This window comes from Suricata suricatta, chromosome 8 (assembly GCF_006229205.1).
Source record: "Suricata suricatta isolate VVHF042 chromosome 8, meerkat_22Aug2017_6uvM2_HiC, whole genome shotgun sequence".
NCBI lineage: Eukaryota > Metazoa > Chordata > Mammalia > Carnivora > Herpestidae > Suricata > Suricata suricatta.
This window is the reverse complement of record NC_043707.1, coordinates 15,967,283-15,987,839: the sequence shown is the minus strand read 5'-3', so window position 1 is coordinate 15,987,839 and position 20,557 is coordinate 15,967,283. Positions and strand designations below refer to the sequence as shown.

The following is a 20,557-nucleotide window of genomic DNA, read 5'->3' as shown; positions in this document are numbered from 1 at the left end:
CTGAGCTTTAAAAAATTACATGCACACACGCAGTTCAACCGACCACAGAGGAGCATCCGATTACGATTTTTAGCTGCTTCACAAACTTTCTTAATTGTTCAGCAGAGACGGATACACTGGGGATGATGGTCATGTTGGCGCTAACTGATACATTTGCTCCCCTCCACCACAAGTTTTGTTAGGCTTGTGATTTGCTTTCTCTGCCAGGATCCACGGCTCGACTGGCCAGTTCCACATGTACACATTATGATATATACATGGATATATTTAAACCCTGATATCTTGATACAATCAATACGAAGACAAGGTAGAAGGGGGCACTATTTATGCAGAGAGCAGGGCTAGATTAAGAAATTTCGTGAGTTTAAACATTAAAGATTCTGGTCACCACTGCTCCCTTATTAATACATAGAAGAAATACCAAATTATAAAGTATGACAAAATAAGTTCTAATTCTTCCCATTATGATTATATTGGTACTTTCTCAAAAAGCCCAATTCTTTAAAAAATTATTTTTAGGGATATAATTTACACAAAATATTAGCTTCGGGTGTACAACATAATGATTTGATATATGTTATACTGTGAAGTGATCACAACATCCAGTTTTACATCCATCACCACATATAATTACAATTTTTTCTTGTGATAAAAACTTTTTTAATGTTTTTTTTGAAAGAGAGAGAGTGAGCAGGGTAGGGACATAGAGAGAGAGAGACAGAGATTCCCAATCAGGCTCCGCGCTGTCAGCATAGAACCCAACACGATGCTCAAACTCACAAACTGTGCGATCGTGACCTGAACTGAAATCAAGAGTCTGACACCCTAGTGCTCCTTGTGATGAAAACTTTGAAGATCTACTCTCTTAACAACCTTCACATATGTCATATAGTATTAGTAACCATAGTAACCATTTCATCACCATAACTTATTTTATAACTGGAAGTTTATATCTTTTGATCACCTTGAAAAGTTTTGTTTTAGATCTTTGCTGATACAGAAGCCTGTGTTTACTAAGCTAGGTCAGCCCCAGACTCATAAACCGGAAACCCAAAAAGGTCAGGTCCGGCAAGGTGTCCCCTCAACCCTGGCTATCATCACAGGGAGATGTGCAATACTGAGTGAAACCAAAACATCAAGGTAGCAGCAGATCAAAAGCAATTCTCCTAGAATGGGTCTATTCCAAGATCCCAGGACGATCTCAGGACAAACAGAGAGGAGTTTGGGCAGTGAAGAGGGTACAATGTCTCCCGAGAGGCAGCAGCTGCAAACGCCACACCCGCCAGCACTTACCCGCCAGAGAGGACTCCGGCTCGGCCCTAAGCATTCATCTAGGAGGCGGGGCTGGGGAGGAGGTGGAGCCATATAGGGAGAGGGCGGGGCTAGGCAGAATTACAAGTAGGAGAGGGGAGGGCCGGATCCGGGAGGAAGAACAACGCTAGTCCCGGAAAAAGAAACTAAGGGGAAGGCTCAATCCTGCCGGCAGGGCCAGAAAGAGGGCCGAACCAGAGCAGGGGAGAATCCGGCGTCGGGCTAGGTCTGGGCAGAGCAGGAGGAGAAGGCCTGGAAGGCGGAGGAGGCTTGTACGGCCACCTCCTCGGTAACCCCGCCAGTCCAGAGAAGGCCGGGCAAGACCAGAGGATGGGAGGCGGGGCGGAGCAGAGGCGTGCCTAAGCCTGGGGGGCAGGGCAGGGACGGAGTCTAGACGCAGGGGGCGGGTCTAAAACCAGGGGGCGGGGCGTGGGCGAGGCTAGGGCTCGGGGGCGGGTCCAAGCGCGGAAGTGAAGCTTGGGTAGTAGCAGACAGTGACCCGTGGCGCAGGTCAGACGCCGGACGGCTGCAGGCCTAGGACATGCAGGGCCAGGGCGAGCAGCCCGAGCAGCAGCAGCAGCCCGAGCAGCAGGCGTAGGAGCGTCCGCGCGGCGGAGCTGCGGGACCGCCGGCTCGTAGACCTCACGTATTGCTCTACTACGTCGGCGAAGTGGAACTTGTCTGGCGTGTAGCCAAGTTGGGCGCGGGCCTTGGCGATCTGGAAGGTGTGCGTCACGGCCACGCTGCGCACCTGTGGGGAGAGGAGGTTGGCAGAGGAGGGGCGGGCCTATGAGGGTGGGAAACACAGTCCAACTTGTGTTACCCCAGGGAAGACAGGGCAGGGGTTTCCTTCCTTTGCACAGCAGAACCCGTGTGCTGCGTCTCGCTCCTGCGATGCCCTCCCCAGGAAAGACTTCCTTTCTCCCTCACGTCTTCCATTTTCCTCGCGGGCTACGCTTCTGGGAGGCGTTTTCTGCATCTCCCCCACCCTCCTGAACTTCTCAATCCCCCAAAAGTGACGGCACCACCTCTGCACGTCCCTTCCCGGTCTAGCAGCCTAGCACAGCCTAGGACTCAGCAGATTCCTGACTACGCTCTAGGAGAAGCTGACCATCCTGCCAGGCCATTGGGTGCTGCTCTCCGGAAATGTCCCCAGGAAACGCTCTAGGCTTCTCTGGCCACAGCCCCAGGACGCAGCCTTCACACGCTCCCCGTTATTCCTCCCTGAGAGAGGAATTCAGTTATGAAGAAATGATTACTCTTCAGCTTCTGGGCTGCCTGGAGCCCCATAGGCTTCAAGGACAGTACTGACAGCTAGCTATGAATAACTGACCAGGCACTGTGCCTGGCCTAGGTTAAACCCTTTCTAAGCCTTATCTTATTTAATTCCCTGAGGTGGCACTAACACTCTCTCCTCTTTACATGTTTGAAAATTACAATTAGAGAGGTTAGATGACTTGCCCAGACTCACAGGGGAGCCACATTCCAGGCCCTGCACTTCCGGGCTGTGCTGGGACTGGAGAGAGGATGCCCTCACACCTCATTCCTTCCTCTGGTGTTTCTCAGCCTGACACTGGGAGGGGGTTGGAGAGAGATTCTCCCGTGGCACTGAAACAGCCCCTCCGGCCAAGCTGCTGGTTTTGGATGCTGGTCGGGGAGAGGAGAGGTCAGTCTTGTTCCTTTTTGTCCCCAGTAGTAAGTTCAAGGCTTTGGGAGATACAGCTGGGAACTAGATCTGCAGGGTCCTGGACATAGTGCTCTCAGATCTCAGGCTTAGATGTTACCTTACTTTGGGGAGTCTCCCTAACTTCCTCAGACCTAGCTCAGGTGCCCGTTCTGTATGCTTTGAGGTTCCTCATAATTCCCTTCAGTAGAGCCCTTATCACAGTGTGTTAGGTTTCCCTGTTGCTGAGCTGTCTTCCCCTTTGGGCTGTGAGCAACCCGAGGTAACGGCTGTGTCAGCACGATTCCTGGCACACATTAGGTGCTCAAAAAATGTTCAATGACTCCGACGCTAACTACAGGGCTGGTTGGTTATGTCACAGACTGACCAGAAGAGGGCGCCCGAGCCACAGTGCCCAGAAACTTCCTTAGCTAAGTAGGGAGGGATCCTTTGCCCCGTAGAACAAGGAAATCTACAAGTGAAACAAGAAGGAGGGGAGCGAGGTCCCTGCCACAATTCAGCAGCGCCTTGGCAGCTAATTTACATTAATGTGATTCCTGACTCACGTTAAGCTTGAAATCATTTAAGTCTGGTCTGGGTTCTAATGTCAGCTCTGCTACTTAAGGGCATGCTCAGGGGCAGGTTATTTCACTCCTGTGTGTCTCCTTTCCTCTGTAAATGGAGATAACAGTCTACAATTTCGAGGAGCAGCGGAAAACTAAATGAGATAAAGCAAAACACCTGGCATATCGTTACCGCTCAGTAGATGGCCACTATTCTCATTCTCTTTCCTCTGCTGGTCCTGGATAGTTCAAAGGAGAAACCACAGGGAGGTGCTTCTTGCTGTTGCCCATTCCCTATCCTCTGAGTTAAACAGCACTGAGCCTGGAGTGTGAAGTCAATTCCAGAACTATGTGATCTTGGACAAATCACTAACTTCTCCAGTGCTCAGTTTCTTATCATAAAACACCATCATAATTGCTTGCCCTTCCTAACTTAGCAGGACATCAGAGAGAATCAAATACAGAGTGAACTGGAAGTATCTTGCAAGTAACACCAAACACTACTGTTTACAACCTGCACTAAAACATCCTCTCTTGTTAACTGTATGTGCAAAAAGAAATCTGCATCATCATTTGGAAATAGTATTCTGTTCACCGTAGGCACTTACATACTTATTATTCAGCAAGCACGAACAGTGAACCTAGAACCACCAGCTTCTGTGTGCATGTGTCTCAAGTGTTGGTGGCACTGGTGGGGAGAGTTGGCATATTCAAAACCATGAATGTCACAGAACCTGCCTTCAGGAGCTTCCGGTCTGGCGGCGAAGATAGGCTTCTTATGAATGAATGACAGGCATGAGGGACAGGCTCTGAGCTAATCATATTTCAGACCAAGAGAGCACAGCCTAAGCAAAAGCCCAGAGGTTGGATGGTTATAAAGAAGCTAGTGCTAGATTTGGGCCCACAAAGAAGGTTCTGAGACTTCAGACAGCATCCAGTTGTGGTGTCAGAGGGGTGAGAGGTGGTGGCAGTGGGGGTGGGGTGCAGGGCACCTCCACCCCTCCACCCCCTGAGCAGCAGCCCACCTACCTCGCTCCGGGTGAGCAGTGGCGGGACACTGCAGATGGGCTTCAAGACCAAGTGCAGATACTCCATCACCGTAGCTGTGGGGGGAGAGAAGGGCCAATGACCAGGGTGCCTCGCTCTGCAAGCTCTAGGGAGGCCCTCGGGGACAAATCAGTTGGGGGCATTATTTGCTTTGCTAGGGCGTCTCTTCACTTTGCAAAATTCTCCTGTCCCTGGGTTCCTTTAAATCAGCAGCTGTCGGCACAAGTCGGGGAGGTGGAGGCAGGGGCTCGTTTGGCTGTGAAATGTGTCACAAGTACGTTGTTATAAATATGAAAGGACTGACATTTGAAAACAAAGCAGAGACTCAGAATTATCTCAAATCATGTCTCCTTTCTCCCTCACTTCTATTCCAATATGGTCTTCTCCTGAGTCAGACAGAAAGAAGTTGGAGCAGTGGTTCTCAATCTGGGTGGCACACTGGACCACTTTGAATAATGCTCCTGCTTCCGCAGCTCCCTTGCTCTCACTGATGCTGATGTAATTGGTCTGGGGTGTGGCGGAGGCACTTTTATATTTTAAACGCTCCCAGGTGATTCTACAGTGCAACCAGCATTAAGAACTAGGGGGTTGTGGTTAGCTCGCTAGGAATAACATATAATCCTATATAACTGCCGGAAACTGTGGCTGATCTTTTCCCAGCTGGGGGCCAAAGAGTGTCAATCACTGCGGCAGCGCTGTGCTCGAGAAGTCACCCCACATAGGTGGCCTGGTGGGCAAAAGTTTGCAAATCCCTGCTTTACATGGCAAGCATCCCAATGCATTTAAAATACAACAGATCTAGCTAAGGGTTTCCAGGAATGCAGCTGTTCATGACTTGAGGGTCACTTGTTGCCCTCGGGCTGACCGCTCCACACCTGAGGCCAGCTCTGCATTCTGACTGGAAGGCGGCCAGCAGAGGGGGTGATGGGGGCGCGGATGAGAGTAGAGGCTGACCTTCAGGGTGAGGAAGAAGCTCCACATGCCCCAAAGCAGACTTAACCTCAGTGTGACCTTGGAAGACAAGGCCCCCTCAGGGCTCCTTCTTCTGACTGGCATGATGCCTTCAAAGACCGGCCACAGGGCTGGGTGTGGGCTTTGGAGTCAGCCAAGCCCAGGTGTGAATTCTGCCCCTCCCACTCTCTCACTGAGGCTCCAAGAGCAGGTCCCTAACCTCCCAGGGCCTCATCTGTACCCGGGTTCAATCACACCCACCTAGCAAGTAGGGCAGGGTTTATGTGGGGCCAGCGCTATGGCAAGGAGGTTGCCAGGCAAGTGCAGATCAGGCGTGGAGCACCTGACCCCTGAGGGTGACTGTCTCCTTAGATTTTGTGCCCTCTGTGCCTCACTCGCCTCCACCTGGTCCTGGCCCTGGGCTTGAAATAAGGGGATGCATGTGCACCTGGTACGCGGGGGGCTTGGAAGGCACACACCCCTCTCCTTACCTGTTAGGTAAACCCAGGAAGTGGGCAGCTGGATCCAGGGCTGGCTGTGCCCTAGCTTCTCAAACTGCAAGGAAACACGGCCTGGGATGAGAAATGGTCTTTCGGGGGCTGGTGTTGAAAACACATGCTCCCTTTGCCCTGGGGCGAGCAGAGGTACCAGCTGGCCCCCTGCCTGCCCACCCAAGAGGGCAAACCTGGCAGCCAGCCTCAGCCCTGCGCCAGTCTTGAAATAGGAACTTTTGATCTAGGAAAGGCAACCAGGGCTTGAGTGCATGGCTAGGTTTTTAACCTGGGATCATTCACATCATGTAGTTATTTTTTCATCTGCCTACACCCAAAGACATACCAAGGCACTTAACAGAGAATCTAATTTTTCTAGAATTGACTTTTCTGCTATTAAAAACAACAAACAAACAAACAACTCAGCATATGTGTGGAGGCTGGGAGGAGATTCATGAAGAGGTGGGCTGGCACAAGGTGAAATGAAGTTCACTTGTATAAAAACTGGGCGAAAACCCCCCAGACAATAACAAGTGTTGGCGAGGATATAGAGAAATGGAACCCTCATACGCTGTTTTCGGGAATGTAAAATGGAGCAGCCACTTTGGAAAACAGCCTGGCAGATCCTCAAAAGGTTAAATAGAGATACAAGACGATCCGACAATTCCACTCCTAGGTAAACACCTAAGGCAAATGAAAATGTATGTCCAGAAAAAAATGTATACAATCTTATCCATAAGAGCCCCAAAGTCAAAAAAGCCCAATTTCTATCAACTGATGGATGGATAAACAACATGTGGTCTATCCCTGGAACGGAATATTTTTTGGCAATGAAAAAGAATGACTACTGATATGATGCAGGCTACACATGAACTTTGAAAGCATGATGCTAAATGAAAGAAGCCTACACAAAAGCTCACATACTGTACGGTTCCATCTTTATGAAATGTCCAGAATAGGACAGACCTACAGAAACAGAGAGATTCGTGGCTATGTGGCTTGGGCTGATGGTTGCGTAACTCTGAAAATGACTCTAAAAGTCATTGAATTATGTGCTTTAAATAGGTGAATCGAACAGCACATGAACTATGTAGCTCAGTGAAGTTGTTGACGTTGGCATGTCTGCACGGCCCGAGGATGGATCCTCCGGCACAGGGGTTCTGGTCGGCCTCTTCCAGGCAGGCCTGGCCCCAAGAAGGAGACCGCGGGGTGCTGGGCGAGGAGGCCAGGCTCTTGGAGGGGCTGCAGCACAGGGAGCCCCAGCGCTCACATTTCCCTTTGCGCTTCAGTCTACCTTCTGCTTACCCCTCACATAGCTTCGTCACATGGTGCAGGGGGTCATGAGCCAAATTCCACAGGGCAATCGACAAAAGTCAGGAATCCGGGGGCACCTGACGGCTCAGTGGGCTGAGTGTCTGAGTCTTGATTTCAGCTCAGGTCATGATCTTATGGTTTGGTTCATGAGACTGAGCCCCACATTGGGCTCCACACTGACAGCAAGGAACTTGCTTGGGTTCTCTCTCTCCCTTCTCTCTCTGCTCCTAAGCCTGCCTGGGATTTTCTCCCTCTCTGCTCCTCTCTATCAAAATAAATAAATAAACTTAAAAAAATATCAGGGGGCACCTGGGTGGCTCAGTCTGTTGGGCATCCAACTCTTGGTTTTGGCTCAAGTCATGATCCCACGGTCACGGGATTGAGTTCTGCCTCAGGCTCCATGCTGAGTGTGGAGACTGCTTGGGATTCTCTCTCTCTGTCTCCCTCCCTCTGCCCCTCTCCCCCCCACTCACTCGTTCTTTCGCTCTCTCTCATAAAGTAATTTTTAAAAATTTTAAACAAAACATCAGGAATCAGGCTGGGAGAGGCTAAGGCAGACCAGGGGAGTGCATAGTCCCCCAAAGGGGCAGCCACAACCCACCTCTCACCGCTTGCAATGCTTCCCAGTGGACACTCTTGCCAGAGTGTTTTCAATGGGAAATCTTCCAATTTTCTGGAAGTAGGAAAGGATGACAAGGAGAGAAGATGTGCAGAACCCTGAATTCTTACTCAGGGTGGAGATGGGCGGACACCTGGGCACCTACCAGTGGGGCCATCCACTCAAAGAGATTGACACTCTCCCCGTCATTGATGTAGTATGCCTGGCCACTCTGAAAGGGACACACAGGGAGGGGGACAGTCAGGCATCTGCCCACCAGCCTGTCAGCTGGCTAGCGGCTGCCCTGACCCCCCAATTCTTCTGAGCAGTCACTGAAGAGTCATAGCCATTCTCCAGCCCTGGGGACAGCCCTGGGCAATTCCCTTTGAATTCTGGAATTCCCACACTGATTAGCTGTGTGACCCCAGCAGAGTCCCTTAACCTCTCTGTACCTAAATGGGACGAAAATAATGGGACCTCCCTCTTGGGCTATCGTAAAGAGTAAATGTGACACCATACATAAAATGCTTAGCGTGTGGTGGCCATTACTTCAGGATCAACAACACCTACATCACAGGGTCACCCCAAGAAGTTAGTGATGCCCTACAAAGACACCCCATCCCTGGCTTCCCTGGACCCATGGTCTCACCAGCCATCTTGAGTTGGAGAGAAATGTGTGCGAGCCAGGAATCCCCTAGGGATGGGGCACCCCGCCTGCAGCCTACTGGGGAAGGTGGGGTGAGCTGGAGACTCACAGCCACGTAGCCCTTGGCCGCGGTGAGGGCCTCGGCCGCCAGCACGTGTGCCTGCACCAGATTGCGCACATGGACCCAGTTCATCTGTGTCCTGCGGTCCCCAAACCGGAACATGAATAACCTCTTCTTGATGTGGCCCTGGAGAGGGTGATAAACAGAAACCCAAGCCTGAGGGGCTTTGGATGCCATTTGTATGATGATGGCTTCCAAATTTCCAGCTCCAGGCCAGACCCATATCCTGACGCCTCCATGTGGTGGTCAGTTGTCCATGTCCTGGAGCGTGCACCTGACCTTCTAGCTCCTGGTCACCGCCTCCCTCCCATCCCGCTGTCTTACTAGAGAGCACTCTGACTCGGGCTGAAACCCTGGAGCCTCCATGGGGGTTCCCTTCTCTCCACTCCAGGTCCAAGGCACCTGAAAGCCCAGTGGGCTCAGCCAGTACAACTGTCCAGAATCCAACCACTCTACGGCCGTGACTGCTGCCCGGCTTCTCTGCCTGGACACTGAACCAGCTTCCTGACTGCTTCAGCTTCCACCCACAGTCCTCGCTGCTGTTCTCCACATAGCCAGGGGGATCCTTCTGAATCCTAAGTCAGATCCTATGTCTCCCTGCTCAGAGTCTTCTGGACGCCCACTGCCAAGTTGAAGTCCAAAGTCCTGACAACGGTGGAGGAGGCCCTTCTGACCTGGTCCCACGTACTCTCAGACTTTGTGTCCTACTAACTCCCTCATCCACCCAGCTCTCCCCCACACCCTGGAATGTGCAGCAGGCAGCCATCTTGGGGCTGCCCCTGCCTGGAAGGCTCTTCCCCCAGATGCTGATGTGGTGAGCCCTTCCAGCTTCTTCAAGGTGAAGGAGCCTCAGGGTTCCCCTGTCCCCTGCTTGATCAGACTCCCTAATTTCCAGGTTTGTAGCCAAGCTGGCTGCTCTATTTGGACCACCTTCTCCCTACCACCCCATTTCCTTGGTTAATTCTTTCTTCTCTTTCCAAACGGTGCAGGCATCACTACCTCCAAGAAGTCCTCCTGGACTGCCCCTGCCAGGCCCTCTCTGCTGTGCTCCCATATTCTCATTCTTCCCTCCACATAGCCCTTACCACACTGACTCTGTGACTGTGGCTTCCATCTCCCTGATGTGGCTGTGAAGACGGGGCCTCCAGTCCTTTGCTGGCACCTGGCTTTCTCTGGAGAGGCTTTCTATATGAAGACCCTTGTGCCGGCAGCATGAGATGAGCCACCTGGCCATTTGGGGCCCACATCTCAGTAGGGACAATAGGCTCCCTCTGCCCCTTTGGTCACAGCTCCATGTCTCCCCAACCTGTGCCTAACCCTGGCTGGCACACTCTGAGACCTTTGTTCCCGGTGGGTCGATGGGGTGGGGACATCTCCCAGAACTAAGAGTCCCAGGCTCAGGACATTGCCCCCAAGACCAACACAAGGCCTGTGGACTGCAAGGGCCCCATCCATGCACACGTCAGCCAGGGTCCTCCTGTGCCTCGGGCACAGGCCTGGCTCGACATACCGCCACACGGGGCAGGTGCCTCTGCTCTTCAGGGCCATAGATCCCTGGGGGCCGGAGCACACACGTCCGCAGAGTGCCTCCTCCTAGGACACAGGGAGGGTGGTCAGGGCCTGGGGAGGGGTGGACCAGCAGGGAGAGACACAGACATGCTGTCCACATCTCCTGGTCCTTCCCGGCAGGGAAGACAGACCCTTGGGGTTTCCTCATTCAAGTACTTATTCTCAGTCAGGATCAGCGAGTCATTTAACAAACAACATTCAGGGGTTCCCCAACCTCTCCTCCTTGTACTGGGCCCTGGGATTGATGCTTTGGAGAATCCAAGGATGACCAAGAAATGGTCCCCGCCCTCATGATGCTCACGGGACCGTAACAGAGGGAAGACCAAGATGCAGATATGTACGTGGTCCATGAGAGTTTAGCCAGCACTTGACCGACGTCATCTCCTTTGGCTCCCCTGAGAGTCCTACTGTGCCCATTTTACAGATGCACACAGAGACCCTCACTCCTTCGTGCCAATAGCTGTAGCTCTTTCCTTTTTCTGATCATCAGCTAGAGAAGGACTATGAGAGCTTTCAGGGAAAGCCTACTATGTGCCTGGTGCTCTGGTAAGCCAGGGTTTGTTTGAATTTTTAATGTTTATTTATTTTTGAGAGACACAGTGTGAATGGGGGAGGGGCAGAGAGACAGGAAGACAGAGTCTGAGCAGGCTCCAGGCTCTGAGCTATCAGTACAGAGCCTGATGAGGGCCCGAACCCACGAACCTTAAGATCAGGACTTGAGCTGAAGTTGGAGGATTAGCCAACTGAGCCACCCAGGTGCCCCCAGCGTTTTTTCCTTCAAGGCAACCCTAGGAGGTGAGAACTATCACTATCCCTGCTTCCTGGATCAAAGAACCAAGGCTCAGAGAAGGAATATAATTTGCCTAAGGGCACACAGCTCAGCCTAGTGGAGATGAGATGGGGAACCAAAGCCCAGATTCCGGTGCTACAAACAGACCCTGTCTTTCTGCTTAGCTTAGCCTTGGTCTCCTTGGAAAAATGGGCACTTTGTAAGTCCTGGTAATGATTGTACTTTCCAGGCAATCAGCGGAGAAAGGCAGGGATGGGAGCCGTCAGCACAAGAGCTTGGAGGCTGGCCCCCTCACTCCTACTGCTCTGTGCCAGCGGAGTGCCCCGGGCCAACACGGAGCCTGGGTCCAGGGCCCCCCACTTCTCTGCCATGGGCGGGGCTCCCCACACTGATGGAAGCAGTAAACGAGTCTCCCCTGGGGACCTTGGGGGTGTAGACTGAAGGCTGCCACACATATATTTCTCTCAAGTCTTCAGAAACCCTAGAAAATTTCCAATGCATCTCATAATTTATTTAAGATTTAAAAAGTTTTTTCTTAATTACTTATTTGTAAATGATTTGACTCTCAATCCCAACCCCTGGAGATGGAACCTTCTGGAAGATGTTCCACTCTCCTGCGGCTCCGGTTCCCCAAGGGACCCCAGTTTTGGAAGCCCCAGTGTACATCACCCTCCGGGACCAGAAGCTCACCTTCCTTTGGGGGCCCCTTGCCCTCTGCACAAGGTCTTAGAAGGCTGTCAGTCTAGATGCACCAGATGTGCACTCTTCTCTGAGGTGGTGGCCATGGGACCCAAGCTGGGCCAGTGACATGTTCTCACCCAGGAATGTGACTCTCGCCATCACTGACACTGGGATCTAAAATCCTACAAGTGGGTTCACCCTAAAGAGACTGGTCACCAGCTCCTGCCACCCAGGTCCCTGGAGCTGCACCGAGCTTGTCCTTTCCAAGCTCTGGTGTTCATTTTTCTGGAAATATATTTTCCAGAAGCTATCGCACATCCTTCCACTGTAAATTCCTTTTCCTTGCAAGCTTTGCCGGGGCCAGTGTCCTGGGTCATAGCCAAATACCCTGATGGCTTCCCCACTGATATCCTCACTTTACAATGAGGCCAGTGCAGTGGACTGAGTGGTAGCCCCAGAAAAGATATGCCCACATCCGGGAACCTGTGGATATGACCTTATTGGGACGAGGGCCGTTGCAGATGTAATTAAGGCTCTCAAAATGAGATCATCCTGGATTATGCCGGTGAGCCCCAAGTTCCCTGTCAAGTATCCCTTTATAAGGGACTCACAGAAAAGAGACACATGAACTCAAGGAATGACTGGGGCCACCATTAGCTGGGAAATGATTCTCCCCTGGAGCCTCCCAGAGGAAGTGCAGCCCAACCCACGCTTCGATCTCAGACATCGGCTGTGAACCACAAGAGAAGACATTTCAGTTTTAAGCCACCAAGTCTGTGCTCGTTCGTTCTGTTCACACTGAGCTGAAATCTGCAGTCTCAGGGACCAAGCCTCCCCTTGCCGGGTTAGAGACAGAGTCTCTAGCTCGTGTTAGTAGGGACTGGAAATCACCCAGGGTGACCATGGCTGGACTCCTGGAAGGCAGGTATCAGGTGAGTTTTCTGTAAACAGACTGCAGCTAATTCTAAACTCTGGGTCACCTGGGCATGGGGCAGAGGGGAGGTCAGGTTGCAGCTGACGTTGACTGGCGGGCCACCGGGCAGCCACGTCACAGAGGGGCAGGGCCCAGGGTATCCATGACTCCCGATCACGGAGAGCTGGGGATGCTCGTATAAATAATTCTTGTCCAAAGGATTAAGTGTCTGGTTTGCAGTTTGCTGGGCCAGCCAGGGAAGGCTCCAGGCAATGAAGAGATTCAACCACACAGGGTCAACCTCCTGGGGAAACACAGCCGGATGTATGTTCCCACTGGGATCAGGGGTCAAGGCCTGACAGGCCCAGGGTGCCATGGTGGAGTGGGCAGGATTTGAGGGACAAGAGCCCAGTGGTCTGCTCAGCTCAGCAAAGCGTGATGGTTAAGCTCCAGGCTCTGGTGTGAGACTCCCTGGAGAAGGGGTGGGGTGGTCAAATCCCACCTCTGCCACCTAACACCTAGGTGACCTTAGCTAAGTCCGTTCACCTCTCAGCCTTAGCTTCCTCCCCTGTAAGTCTGGGGATTATAATTGCAACCCTTCCTCATTCTCCAAACCTACTTGGCTCCTGAATTTAGATAATTAAGATAGTACGAGAAACCAAGTTTTCTGATTCTTTTTTAGTTTCTGAATTTCAGAAAGCAGAGTGATAATCTGAAGAGCAAGGGAGGTATCTAAATCTATCTGGCTCCTGAGTTTGGAAAGCAGAGGATCCTTAGGGTTCTTAGCTCACATGGATGCTGTAAAGAATTACTGAGACCTTTGCATATAAATTAGCATGTAAGGGGCATCTGAGCAGCTTAATCGGTTAAGTGTCTCACTTCGGCTCAGGCCATGATCTCAAGGTTTGTGGGTTCGAGCCCTCATCAGGCTCTGTACTGACAGCTCAGAGCCTGGAGCCTGCTTTGGATTCTGTGTCTCCCTCTCTCTCTCTGCCCCTCCCTCACTTGAGCTCTGTCTCTCTCTCTCTCAAAAAATAAATAAACATTAAAACTTTTTTTAAAATAAGTAATGAGCATCCTTAAACGAGATCTACTTTTATGGAGAAGACAGACCTGCTCCTATCTATCTCTTCCTTCACCCAAGATGTGAGCCACATGAGGGCAGAGACTGGACGTGACTTTCTCCAGACTATGTCCCTGGTAGGGTTCAGGCACATAGCAGGTGCTCAGAATTTGCGGAATGATGAGTGACAGAGACCCTGGGGAACTGTCCTTTGGAAGGAAGGTGAACCTCACAAACACAGAAGCTGAAAGCTGAACTCACACATCTATCCTGGGGGGAGGCAGTGGGGGGCGGGGGCAGATGCATTTGCCCTGAGCGGGGCCCCATGACACTTACCTGGGAGAGGTGTGCCGTTGGCCATGAGGGTCAACTGGTCAGCAATGGCTTTGGTTCGTGAGTAGTGGTCCACGTGCTGCCGGAGGACAAGGGGAAGAGCACCACCGGGCAGGGATCAGCGACACTGCCCAGCCCATGTGGCCCCAGGGCTGCCCCCTTGCTTCAGACCAACAGGGCTGGATTCTGGGGGCTCCCCCTGGGTAATGGCCAGTGACCCTCTTTTCCCTCAGAGCAGGGGCCATGGGACAGAGTTCAGAGTAGTAACAACAACCAGGGCTCCTTCCCTCGGAGAGGCTCCTGCTGGCCCCCAGTGTGAGCCCTGGGATGCGGATGCTATGTGTGCATTGGACGAACTATTTCCATGCAGTCCTCCAGGCTTTCCACATGCATCGGCTCGCTGCCTGCTCTCCACACCCCACAGGGGTGGTGTTTTCATGCTTGGATGAAGAAACAGAGGCTTGGAGTAAAGTGACCTGCACAGGGCCTCACGGGTAGAGAGTGGTCTGGCTGGCTCAAGACCAAGTCTATATGATTTCAGGACCCCTAAAATAGGAGCAGGCTTGTGCTACCCAGTGTTGGGAACCCCTTCTTCATGGGACTCAGCCTAAGTTGTGAGGTTGACCCTGGTTTCCACCCACCCGTACCCTTTGGGCTGTGGGTCCCAGCCCCAGTGGCCTTGCCCACCTCTCCTGGAAGCCAGGTACCTTCTCCAGTGGGAAATATGGCACAGAGTCCTCATCACCCTGCTCTATGGGCTTCCCGCCGAACACGACATTGACGGTGCTGGTGTAGATGAGCCTCGGAACCCGCCGACGGACACAAACTGCAGCGACAGGTGCACACAGCAACACACACACACACACACACACACACACACACACACACACACACACGGGGCCAAGGTGAGTAGGAGCTGGCTGAGGAGGCACCCACTGGGACCTCCCTGGGAGAATCCACTGACCTCCACCCAGTCTTTGACACACATCCTGGCCCCTGGGGCCCTCCCAGAATACAGAGTTGCTCAGGAGGGAAGGGGTGTGGGTCAAGTCCCTGCTCTGTGGGGCCCTGGGGGCCAGGCTGGCTCATTCTTCCTTCTCAGTATGGCTGTGGCCCCTGAGCTACCTTGCTGGGGGCAAGTCAGAAGAAAGTTTCAATCAATGGGGACATAGGAAAAAGACACTCTAGAATCAGAGAAAAGACTGGATGCAGGACAAGGCAGACATGCCCAGAGACCCCAAATGTGGGTCTTCTATTTTGGTACTTTGGTGACTTTTCTAACCCTAGATCCCTAGAATGTAAACACTGCCCGTGTCCCTGGACATGCTGTGGCCACACTGAGCCGCCCCATGTAGGGGCCTGGGCAGGTCTGCAGTTCAGGAAGAATGTGCTGCCCACAGGCCCTCCACTGGGGTGGGAGGGGGCAGGGGAGGAGGGCTCCACCTCTGTCCCCCTACCCTGTCCCCAGGGCCGTGCCTGTGGCAGGAGAGGGGAGAGAAGCAGGAAACACACAGCAGGTCACACTGAGCTTGGAGTGCCTACCATTGATCACTAGTTTCGTGCCTCCAACATTTATAGACTCAATTTGCTCTTTTTGCAGCTAAAAGACAAGATGGAGGCGGGAAGTTGCGGTGCTGTTCATGCCTCGTCGCTGAGGCCACAAGGCGGGGCTCAGGGTCGGGCAGAGCAGGGGCTGCACAGTGTCCAGCTCAAAAGCAGGGGTCTGGGAGGCCCACAGACAGTGCAGGAGCCCTGGGCACCAGGGCCCAGCTCTGCCAGCATCTCCCTGAGCCGCCAGGGGATGTTCCGCCCTCACCCCTGCCCAGCCTCAGCTCCATCACCACCTGCCCCGCTGGGTGGTCAGCAGGATGACATACACCCCCACGGGAGGACCTGGGGCGGTGTTTGACCCAGAAAAGGGACTCAAAATGTGTAGGTTCATTTCCTCACTCTGAAAATCTCGGTCTCCTTATCTGTAAGATGGACAAGAGTAATACTGTCCATGCCCTTGAGAGGCTAGGGCATGAAAAATAAAAACACCTTGTCTACAGAGACAGAGCTGCAGGTGTGCCCTGGACAGGCGGGGAGCCTGTACTTCTATCTCACTTAATCCTTCCGGCCACACGAGGAGACAGTTTCTACATTGACTTTTAAACTATATTTATTCTCATTGCAGTTGCTTTTAATAGGTTAAAAATATCTCAGCAGGGGTGCCTGGGTGGCTCAGCTGCTTAAGTGTCTGGCTCTTGGTCTCAGCTCAGGTCTTAATCTCAGAGTCATGAGTTCAAGGCCCATGTTGGGCTCTGTGCTGACAGTGCAGGGCCTGCTTGGGATTCTCTTTCTCTCTCTTTCTCTTTCTCTTTTTCTTTCTTGCTGCCTCTGCCCCTTTCCTCCTTCCACATACACATGTGTGCATGTTCTGCCTCTCAGCATAAGTAAATAAACATTTAAAAAATCACTCAAACAGCAAAAAGTGTATATAAGTGAAAAGGAAATTTTCTTTCCATTCCTGACTCCCAGCCCTTCTCCCCAGCCCCCAAGGAGGTGGCTACTGTTACAATGACAGTCCTATGTATTTCTAGACATAATCTATACCTATTTTTTTAATTAAAAAAATTTTTTTAATCTATACTTATTAATGTCAGCACATACACATGTGTGAGCATGAGTACTCTAGCTGCTTCTCTTTGTATACAAGCAGGAGCATATTAAACACTGGTTTTGCACCTTGGAAACTGTTCTGTTATCAGCACATACTGAGTTACTTTGCTCTTTTGAATGGCTGCATAGAGTTTCAGTGTGTGGAGACTTCACAGTTTATTTAAATTGTCCTTAACTGATGGGCATTTACTTTGCTCCTGTGTTCTGTTATTTAAAGCAATGCTGCAAATATATACACAGGGTAATTTCTGAGTCGAAGGGTGTTTTGGTAACTACCTCACCCTGAGGAGGTTCTGAGGGAAATACTAGCATAGATGAGGAAACAGAGGCTCAGAGAGGTTAACTCGCCCTGGGTCACACAGCAAAAAATGTGGTCCCATGGATGCAAAATCCAGGCTGGGAATGGCCTACATCTTTCCTGGATTCGGTGGAGGGTGGTAGTGAATACAGGGCACGTAAAGTGGTGGTTACGCAGAACCAGGATCTGAACCCCATTCCGTGTGACCCCAGGTACTGGATGTTGGGGCGCTCACCTTCTCAGCACCGGACATCCCGTAGGAGGCCACGTGGAAGACGCAGTCCACCCCTCTGAAGGCACGATACAGGGCTTCTTCATCTTGGACATCGGCCTGAAACAGAGAAGGAAGAGATGGGGCCAAGAGGTTTGGGACCAAGGCAGAGATGCCAACCTGGCACTTGCCAGGTCCCAGAGCTGGTGCCCTGACCCAGGCTGAGCACCCGTGGGAGAGGCTGTGGGGCAGGATTTAGTGTATGATTCTACAGGGTATCATCGTCTTCATCGACGTCAGTGGCTCCGTTTACCAAGCTAATTCACAGAGGCTGTGCTCGGGTTTTATGTGCACTGTCTCACGGCCTCCCCAGCAGACCTGTGTGCATCCTTTCTATGGACGGGGACACCAGGCTCACACATGTGGCGCTTTGTGGCCACGGCTGCCCAGGTGGGAAGTGCCAGAGTTTAAATAGTCTGATTCCAAGAGCCTGTGCTCTTCAATACCACACCACCGATTTCACATCAGACGCTGTCCCCAGACCTCCACCAGCACAGCCTGGGCCCCCCCACCAGTCCCCAAGATGGTCATCACCACACCTGGATGAACTCAGTCCCCGGGGACAGCTCCCACTGCGGTCGGCGGAGGTCGAGCAGGACGACAGAACTGCCGCTCTTGGCCAGGCTAGAACCCAGGCTAAAGCCCAGGTAGCCTCCTCCTCCAGTCACCAGAACCTTCTGCCGAGGGGCCTGCACGGGTGTGGCCTGAGTCTTCTGCTGCAGGGCCGGTGTTGGGGCTGTCTCTGGCTCACTGGGTTTGGGGCCAGTTCCAGATCCCCGTCTGGGCCTAGGCTCTACCCCTGGCCCAGGTAATGGTGCAGCTCCTGGCCTAGGTACTGGCCCAGGTACTGGCCCAGGTACTGACCCAGCTCCTGACCCAGGCCCCAGACCTGGCTCAGGTCCTGAAGTAGCACCAGGGCCCGGCCTAGGTCTGGACACAGCACCAGACCCTGGTCCAGGTCCTGGAACGGCACCAGATTCTGGCACAGGTCCAGACACAGCACCACGCACTGGTCCGAGTCCTGGAGTAGCACCAGGCCCTGGTCCAGGTCCTGAAGCAGCACCAGGCCTTGGTCCAGGTTCTAGAACCACACCAGGCCCTGGCCCAGGTCCTGACATGGCCCCAGGCCCTGGCCCAGGCCCTAGAATAGTAGTAGGCCCTGAAACTGCACCAGTTCCCGGCCAAGGCCCTGACTCAGACCCCAGGCCTGAGACTCCTCCCCAGGCCTGGCAGACAGGGCAGCTCTTCTCGCCCTGGCCTGCAGCTTTGCAGGCCTCTGGGGAGGAGCCTGCTGGGCTGGGCTTCATTCTCTACTGAGCCATACAGACCAGGATCTGTCCATCTGTAAAGAAAAATAGAAAGAATGTTCTAGAGTTGTCTCAAGTCATATGGATTATCAGACTAAGGGGAACTCCTGGTAGGGCTTAGAGACCCTCTGGCTTCCCAGTGAACTTGTCCCTTTCAGAATTTTTAGAACTTTCGGGGCACCTGGGTGGCTCTGTCGGTTAAGCCTCCGACTTCGGCTCAGGTCAGATCTCACGTTCGTGGGTTCGAGCCCCGTGTCACGCTCTGTGCTGACAGCTCAGAGCCTGGAGCCTGCTTCCAGTTCTGTGTCTCCTTCTCTCTCTGCCTCTCCCCCTCTCATGCTCTCTCTATCAAAAATAAATAAAACATTAAAAAATTTAAAAAAAAAAACCAGAATTTTTAGAACTTTCAAGGCAGCTGCTGCCTCCCTTAGGTTTTACAATTGGGGAAATTGAGGCCCAAAGTCACACTGCACGGCTGAGGTTTACACCGAGCATTTCTGATTTTTCTAAGAGTTCCTCAAAATCCCCATTCCCATGCAGTACCAGAGGAAGGCAGAATAAATCATGCCCAGGGGAAGCCCATCAGACTGGAGGTGACTGCTTTCTGACTGGGAAGATGGGGAGGGTTTCCTGGAGAAAGAGATAGAAGAGAAGGAAGAGGAGAAGAAATAAAGGGAGGGGGAAGGGGAGAAATCCCATGGGATCTAAAAGGGCTCTGTGCTTGGAAACCTGCACATGATTCGAAAAGCTGCATCACCTCCACCTTGAACCTGCAGCCTCTGGTTCTCCCAGGTACCCCAGGATTGCAGGCAGCTGGCACCACCAGGTCTGCCCAAGCCCTCGGCTGGCTTCAGGATCAGGTCCATGAACCCTGGGGTCCAGCACGGAGGATCCTGTCCTCACTCCAGACTTAAAATGATCCAGCTGTCGGTCACTATCACCACCTTCAGCCCACACCCTGCCTCCTGCTCCACCTGTGGCTGAGGCAGCACGAGGTGCAGATCATCATCATCACAATGAATAACAGCCGTGACTATGTACCGTGGGCCAACTGTATGCCAGGCCTTATGGATACAGAGATAGGTATCTCTGCTCTGCATGATGCCTACTGGCTGTAAAAAAAAAAAAAAAAAAAAAAAGGATGGGCACAGGGCACCTGGGTGGCTCAGTCAATTAAGAGTCTTTTTATTTTGGCTCAGGTCATGATCTTAGGGTTCGTGAGTTCGAGCCCAGCTTTGGAATCTGTACTCTGGCACAGAGCCTGCTTGGGTTTTTCTCTCTCTCTTTCCTTCTATCTCTGCCCCTCCCCTGCTTATGCTCTATCTCTCTCTCATTCTCTCCCTCTCAAAATAAACAAAAAGAAAAAAAAAAAGAATGGGCACAACAAAGTGATTGAGTGATGAGCCCCTGGTTGTTGCTGGTGGTGTCAAGGGGCAGAGACCCTGACAGCTACAGGGGCTGTATCTTTTGGTCTCCTCCTTATTGCTGCCCCGCTCTCCAAAGCTCTAGGTGAGGGACACAGTCACACGCTGTATAAACACTGGCACTCATGGGTTTAAGAGTGGGGAGACATCCCAAATCTGAGTCACCACAGGGATGAGTCTAATTCCCCTACGAGGAGGGGAGAGGATGCAGCCCCTGAGTGGAGCCCTTCTCTGCCTAGGACTCTGTTTTGGGGACTGGTCTCTGGGACTGGAGTTGTCTTTTTATCCTATGGGGATGCTTTTTGGTGACAAAGACTTGGGTGAGCCCTTAGGCAAAATCCTTACAACCTCACTGTACTTCAGTATCCACAGCTGTAAAATGGACCCAAATAATCCTGGCTGCTCTGTCTACCTCACCAAGACAGTCATGAAAAAACAGAAGCCAAGGCTCTTGGCAAACCACTGGAAGGCATGCTCCCGGAGGGCTCTGCGTCCCCAGCACCTAGAACAGCGCTGGCAGCAAGCAGGTGCTAAGTAGCTGC

At 52.3% G+C, this 20,557-nt stretch overlaps 1 protein-coding gene across 1 annotated transcript; it reads right to left on the bottom strand.

Annotated features, from left to right (window-relative positions):
• Positions 1 to 816: 816 nt before the first annotated feature.
• Positions 817 to 18,591, bottom strand: SDR42E2 (short chain dehydrogenase/reductase family 42E, member 2). Its single transcript, XM_029948953.1, has 11 exons — positions 17,824 to 18,591; positions 17,249 to 17,344; positions 15,597 to 15,654; positions 14,762 to 14,880; positions 14,058 to 14,133; positions 10,216 to 10,298; positions 8,694 to 8,831; positions 8,105 to 8,170; positions 6,027 to 6,090; positions 4,567 to 4,640; positions 817 to 2,062 (listed from the first exon to the last, which is right to left on the bottom strand). Exons 1-11 carry the CDS (start codon positions 18,589 to 18,591, stop codon positions 1,823 to 1,825), a joined length of 1,782 nt encoding a protein of 593 aa, XP_029804813.1. The 3' UTR covers positions 817 to 1,822.
• Between the last annotated feature and the right edge of the window lie 1,966 nt (positions 18,592 to 20,557).